General features: G+C 38.3%; 1 protein-coding gene across 1 annotated transcript; it reads left to right on the plus strand.

The window, feature by feature from the left end:
* Positions 1-5009: 5009 nt before the first annotated feature.
* NCED6 (nine-cis-epoxycarotenoid dioxygenase 6) lies at positions 5010-6987 on the plus strand. Its single transcript, XM_078961116.1, has one exon. The coding sequence runs from the start codon at positions 5058-5060 to the stop codon at positions 6798-6800; it is 1743 nt and encodes a 580-aa protein (XP_078817242.1). The 5' UTR covers positions 5010-5057; the 3' UTR covers positions 6801-6987.
* The last annotated feature ends 240 nt before the right edge of the window (positions 6988-7227 follow it).

Raw genomic sequence — 7227 nt, forward strand, 5'->3', positions numbered from 1 at the left:
TTGCAAGCATCGGATGTTTTCCTCTGAGTGGGTGGTCCACTCAGAGGAGGTGGTAGCTTTTTGGTTGGAATGGAAGGAGCAAAGGTCGAAGAAAGGATCGGTTGTGTAGACATGATTTTTTCGAGGATTTTAAACACCACGGCCCCATGGTGGGCGCTAAATAGTTTTGGTTAAAATTTACACAAATACTAATCAACCAAATCGTCTTGGCTTTTTTCCTTAGACAATGTTAATTATCTTAGCATCATAGGGTGAAAATCCTGGTTTCTCTGGGATCCTGTGATCGTCTTGGTTGTTGTCCTTGGACTTTTGTCTTTTTCTCCCAAGGATCTCTTTGAGGTGTCCTTTGCTAAGGAGGCAGTTGATTTCTTTTTGTAGAGCTATGCGGTCCTCCATCATGTGAACAAAGTCTTCATGGTAATTATACCATTTGGACTTGTCTTTCCAAGCGGTGGATTTTTTTATCTCTCTTTGGCCATCTTGCTTTATCCTTAAGATCCTGCATAGCATGAATTACACCTAAAATATCCACAGAAAAACAATAGTTAGTGATTTAGGATGTTCTTGTTCTTCTCCTCCATCTTCAAGGTTATTAGCCCTGTGATGATCCAATTTGGAATAGGTCTTCGATATGTAGGATCTTTGAGTCGAGGATTCGGACTTCCGGTTGGGGTTGTCATAATGATCCGAAGGGTTGCTTCTCTTGTGGATCTGTTTATCCTTTTCGAGCCTTATCAACCTCAATGACCGGCATTTGACTTCATCCAATCTTTTTCATGGGGTCATCACAAGGTCTTCGTAGAAGGGTGAATGCTTTCTTAATCCCATTTTAAAAGCTTCCACAGCAGTGGCCATCTCAGTGTTGGGGATGCTCAGAGCTTCCCTGCCAAACCTATTAACAAAGTCCCTAAGTTTTTCCTTAGGATCCTGAACCATCCGGTAGAGATCACTAGTGGTATTCCCGAAGGTTCTGCTGCAAGAAAACTGGTTATTAAAGATATTGACTAAGTGTGCAAATGAAGCAATAGAGTATGGGGGAATGTTTAGTAGCCATTTAAGGGATGATCATGTAAGATTCGAACCAAATCCTTTGCATAGGAAAGCCTCCTTCAAGTACCTTGGGATGGGAATGGTCTCTATCTTTTCTCTGTATTGTGCTATATGCTCTTCAGGATCTATAGCCCCATTGTATAACATCATGTTGGGAGTTTCGAAGCGTTTAGAAACTTCAATATCGACTACGGTAGGAGCAAATATCGAGCTCCTGTGTCTTGTAAGGGATGCTTCTGGTATTGGTTGGACCACTACGGGTACAGAAGAGATCATTTGTCTTAATTGTTGAAGTTCCCTAGCCAAGTTCGGGTTTATTCCTACATCAACATTAGTACATTTAGTATTAGTAGTATTCCTGTTTAAGATGTTACTAGAGTCAAGGTTTCTAGGATTGTTGAAAGGCTCATTAATCATGGATGCTCGGTTGTCCATTATTGGCCCCCCAGGGTGACGCCACAGTGGCAGGAATTATGTCCTTCTGGCAATTTTTTGAGGATCCTGATTTATTAAAGTCTAGGATCCTTGGATGCACAACTGTGGGCATAGTTTCCTGGGATTTCTAAAATCCTTCCTTCATCCTCTCATCTTCTATGAGTAGTAATATATTCTCCTCTTGCTGTTGGGTCACCTGTTGCGTCATTTTCCTCATCATAGCGAAAAGTTCTGTAGTAGTGACTGAGACAATCGGATCCTAGAACCCTGAGCATCCCAAACTTCCAGGACTAGCGACTGTAGGGTTGATTTTCTTGCAAGCATCGGATGTTTTCCTCTAAGTGGGGGGTCCACTCAGAGGAGGTGGTAGCTATTTGGTTGGAATAAGGAGCAAAGGTCGAAGAAAGGATCGGTTGTGTAGACATGATTTTTTCGAGGATTTTGAACACCACGGCCCCACGGTGGGCTCCAAAATAGTTTTGGTCAAAAATTACACAAATAATAATCAACCAAATCGTCTTGGCTGTTTTCCTTAGACAATGTTAATTATCTTAGCATCAGAGGCTGAAAATCCTGGTTTCTCTGGGATCATGTGATCGTCTTGGCTGTTTTCGTTGGACTTTTGTCTTTTTCTCCCAAGGATCTCTTTGAGGTGTCCTTTGCTAAGGTGGCAGCTGATTTCTTTTCGTAGAGCTATGCAGTCCTTAATCACGTGAACAAAGTCTTCATTGTGATCACCATTTGGACTTTTATTTCCGGACGGTTGATTTTTTTTGTCTCTCTTTGGCCATCTTGCTATATAATTCAACAAATATTTTTATTTTTATTCTTTTTATGAAATTTAAAGATACGGTTATTGAGATGATATGATTTTAATATTAAGATAATATGATTTATTAACTCTAAATTAATATATATATATATATATATATATATATATATATATATATATATATATATATATATATATATATATATATATATATATATATATATATATATATTCGTTACAATTATTTGTTATAATTATTTTAATAATCTAAATTATTTTAAACACGAACAAAACTTAAAACGAACACCATTGCTCTTTTTTAATAACGATGTGAGCAATTTTTGTGTCAAAGAAAGCATGTGCTCCAATCTTGATGTTATCGACTTAGCTTCCGCTCGTATCAATCGATTACATCGTACAGATTCGGTTTACATTAACCGATAATATGTATCATAAATAGCTATCGTTTTATACTTTTCGTCTAATGGTACAGAATTTTTACTGCTTTTCGTATCTGGGCATTTATTGGAACAAGATTTAAGGCTTTAAGCAGCTTTTCCAACACAAGTTTTTCTCTCGGAGGTTGTATAGTTTCTAGTAAAGTTTTGGGGAGTGGTGACACCCATCTCATCAAAAAAAAATGTAACAAAAAATGTTGTTACATGTGTGTTACGTTAGCTTCACAACCAACCTACCACTAACCCACTAAATATTGAAAATGGCTACCGCTTAACAATTTTTTTTAAACATTATATTAATTAAAAACATAATTTAGAATATACATTAATTTTTTTAAAACATAAAAAATAAAACCATATTTCACTAATTAAAAACATAGAAAGTTAAAACTTAAATTAGTAAAATTAAACATTACATTATCTAAAAAAAATAAAAATTAAAGAACATAAAAAACATAGAAAAATTCTAATCGTCATCGTTATCGTCACTAGCATCATCTGTCTCGTCGTCACCATCGTCATCCATCTTGTCTTCACTGTCATTTTGCTCTTGAAATTGTTGTTCCCATATGTATTCTGTCAAATCATACCGTAGATTGTGATGTGTTTTACGATTTTGTATTTCCAAAACCCTTGAGAAGTATGCTAGCTGCCAATTGGTATTATTGCAGGTGGCTTAAGTATATCGTTTGTGATATATGAGCAAATAACCCTGCCCTCTTCTTGTATTATCATGTTATGTAAAATAACACAAGCACACAATACCGTTGTCAGTTTTTCTCTATCTCATGTTCGTGCCAGAACTTTGATTATTTGTCATTTTTGTTTGAGGACTCCAAATGCCCGTTCTACATCATTCCTTGCAGATTCTTGTGCTAACTTAAACATTTTCCGTTATCGTCGGCTGGAAATGTATTTTACTTGACAAATGTAGCGTATTCTGGATATATCTTATCACCTAGGTAATACACATATTTGTATTCATTTCCATTGATAACATATGACATATATGGTGTTTTACCCTATAAAATATCATTAAATATCGGAGACGCTTGGAGCATATTTAGGTCATTGTTTGACCCGGCCATAGCAAAGAATGTATGCCAAAACCATAGGTTATTTGAAACAATTGCCTCCAAAATAACAGTCGGTACCCCATGATCACCTCGCGTGAACTGGCTACGCAACGCGTTGGGACAATTTGCAGACTCTCAATGTGTACAATCAATGCTACCAAGTACCAAGCATCCCTGGAAACCATGTTTAGCTTGATGCGCAACATACAAATGTTCGACATAGCTTTTAGTCGGATATTGCAAGTATATATCACGGTAAAGCTCTATGACAGAATCCCAAAATAGATAAGTACACTCTTGACCCATCCTTTCAGACATTTTCAGATACTCATCTGATGCATCTGTGGCGATGCAGTATGCCAATTGTTTAAGAGCGCTCGTACATTTTTGTATCGTAGTAAAGATGCGTTTACCTCTAGCATCCCATCGTAATTGGAAAATTTACAATTACGTTCCAAATCTCTAGCTATACGTTAAAATAAATTTCTACTAATACGAAAACGTTCTTCGAATTTTGATAGATCATATAAACTATCAACAGAAAAATAATCACTTACTAAAAGTTCATGTGCCGCCTGAGGATCCCGGTTGATCCATTTTATATGCTTCTTCTCGACGTTTGAACTTTCGTCTTTCTCACGTACTATGTGTCGTATCGTGGACAACAGTGTATACAAAATTAAATTCTCATCAGAATCATTATTATCGGATGATGAAGAAATCGGAGGTGGAAATTTAACGTGTGTGTGTTTGTTTTGAAAAAATGTGTGTGGTTTAGTGGAAATTATATGTAGACGTACATATAAAGAGAGAATTTGAAAAGTAATAAAAAGTTTTTTTTTTTAATGGTTAAACGGTTTGAAATTAAATATATATAACATTCGAAGCTGAATTGACCAATAAAGAGATCGTCTTCACCCGTCTTCGGCCTCACGCCACACACAACACACGCAACTCACCGAACTTGGGAGGGGTTTGCACGCGGAAGGCATGCAACCTCAGCCCAAAACCCAAAACCACTGACATTACCCTATACAAGGTAGCTAATGGTGAAATGTAAAAACCTCGTACATATTCCACGCGTCCCTACTATGCTAGGTGGACCACCATTAAAGCTATCACGTGTATCCAATTTTCACTTTTACCCCTACTTTTCAGCATATATATTTCATCACTTTTCATTTCTGATTTCCCAGGTCATTAATCTCCCTTGCCCCCTCTTACAACCATCATCACTACCACCGCCTCCTTCTTCTCTATCTAAAAATGGACACCTCTGTGACTCTCACAAGATGTTCAACTGCAACATTAGCACGTATAAGTACACGCCCATCAGTTACATGCATAATTCAAATAAATCATCATCCGACTACAAACACACCACCCCAGACGTCAAAGCCACCTAAGATAAAACCGATAACCAAATCCTTGCCGGAATTATCGACGGTGTCGCCTCCGCAGCTCAACCCATTTCAAAAACTAGCAGCCTCGGCTCTAGACTTTGTCGAAAGGTCACTTAATGTTCTTGAAAACGATCAGAAACGATCACGCCAGGTTGATCCGGCGGTTCAGCTAATGGGAAACTTTGCGCCAGTTCCAGAATGTCCGGTCCATCATGGTCTGGAGGTAATTGGTGAAATACCTAACGATTTAAATGGTGTTTACCTTAGAAATGGTGCCAACCCCATGTTTAAGCCAACCGGTGGCCACCACCTTTTCGACGGCGATGGGATGATACACGCTGTGAAGTTGGGACCAAAGAATAAAGCCAGCTACTGCAGCCGGTTCACTCGAACCAGCCGTCTCAAGCAAGAATTATCGTTAGGCCGGCCGTATTTCCCTAAGCCAATTGGCGAACTGCATGGCCACCTTGGTTTGGCTCGGCTGGCTCTGTTTTATGCAAGAGGTTTAGCCGGGTTATTGGACACGGCTCATGGAATCGGCGTTGCTAATGCCGGTTTGGTTTATTTTAACGGTCGATTGCTCGCGATGTCGGAGGATGATCTACCGTACAGCATCAACATAAAAAGTGACGGTGATCTCGCAACAAATGGACGGTTTGATTATGATGGACAGGTTAACTGCCCTTTGATTGCGCACCCTAAAGTGGACCCCGTTACAGGCGAGCTGTTCTCGCTGAGTTACGATGTTTTAAATAAGCCTTACCTTAAATTCTTCAGTTTCGAGAAAAACGGTAAGAAGTCACGTGAGGTCTCCATCTCACTAAATCAGCCAACAATGATCCATGACTTCGCCATCACGCAAAGTCACGTCGTCATTCCGGATCACCAAGTTGTATTCAAGTTATCTGAAATGGTTCAAGGCAAATCACCCGTTCTACTTGACCCGAATAAGGTATCCAGATACGGTATCCTACCAAAATCCGTCGAAAATGAATCAAGTATCCAATGGATCGACGTACCCGATTGCTTTTGTTACCATTTATGGAATGCATGGGAAGAAGTTGACGTAAAGGGTGACCAAATCATTGTAGTAATTGGGTCATGCATGACACCGCCTGATGCCATTTTCAATGAAATCAATTTCGACCTTCTCAGAAGCGAATTGACCGAAATTCGGTTAAACAGAACAACCGGACAGTCAACGCAACGGGTTCTGGTGTCAGGCATCAACCTTGATGCTGGCAACGTAAACAAAAGACTACTTGGACGAAAGACACAGTATGTCTACTTAGCAATAGCTGAACCTTGGCCAAAATGCAATGGCATAGCCAAAGTTGACTTGGAGACGGGATTTGTCTCCAAGTTATTTTATGGGAATGGACGGTTTGGAGGTGAACCTTGTTTCATTCCTGTAGAAGGCAGTGATAAAGAAGATGAAGGATACATAATGAGTTATGTTAGGGATGAAGCTATGGAGAGGTCCGAATTAGTAATTGTTGAAGCTTCAAGTATGAAGGAAATAGGCATAGTGAGGTTAGCTGGTAGAGTGCCGTATGGGTTTCATGGTACGTTTGTTAGCACCCATGACTTGGCTAATCAATTTTAATTAATACGTTTACATGTCCTTATATAACTATTGTATACATATATATTGTATATACACAACATAAGTATGTGTATAAATTTTGATATAATATTGTTATTTATTTGTAGACAGTTCAATCAAGAAATTTTTTTGTTGTTACTTGACGACACTTCAATCGTGTTCTGTGTTCCTAGTATGTATTATTCACTCGATTTCCTACGACACATCAAAGAGTCTATGAAGAAATAAGGAAACGACATATGTGACCAAACAACAACAAACGATTTGATGTTATGTTGATTTACCTACTCTAATCACATATGTAAGAGTATTCTCTTGGAAAATAATTTAATTATATAATTCCATGGACTATTTATGTAATTAGTTAATTTCACAAAGGTATAATTATTATTTATACTATTCGCGTACATATTCTATTGGCATTGTA

Source organism: Lactuca saligna, chromosome 6 (genome assembly GCF_052625555.1).
Source record: "Lactuca saligna cultivar CGN05327 chromosome 6, ASM5262555v1, whole genome shotgun sequence".
NCBI classification, from domain to species: domain Eukaryota; kingdom Viridiplantae; phylum Streptophyta; class Magnoliopsida; order Asterales; family Asteraceae; genus Lactuca; species Lactuca saligna.

Bases quoted from the DNA above. Each gene is read 5' to 3' on its own strand.
- NCED6 (XM_078961116.1), top strand. From the start codon at position 5,058: ATGGACACCTCTGTGACTCTCACAAGATGTTCAACTGCAACATTAGCA.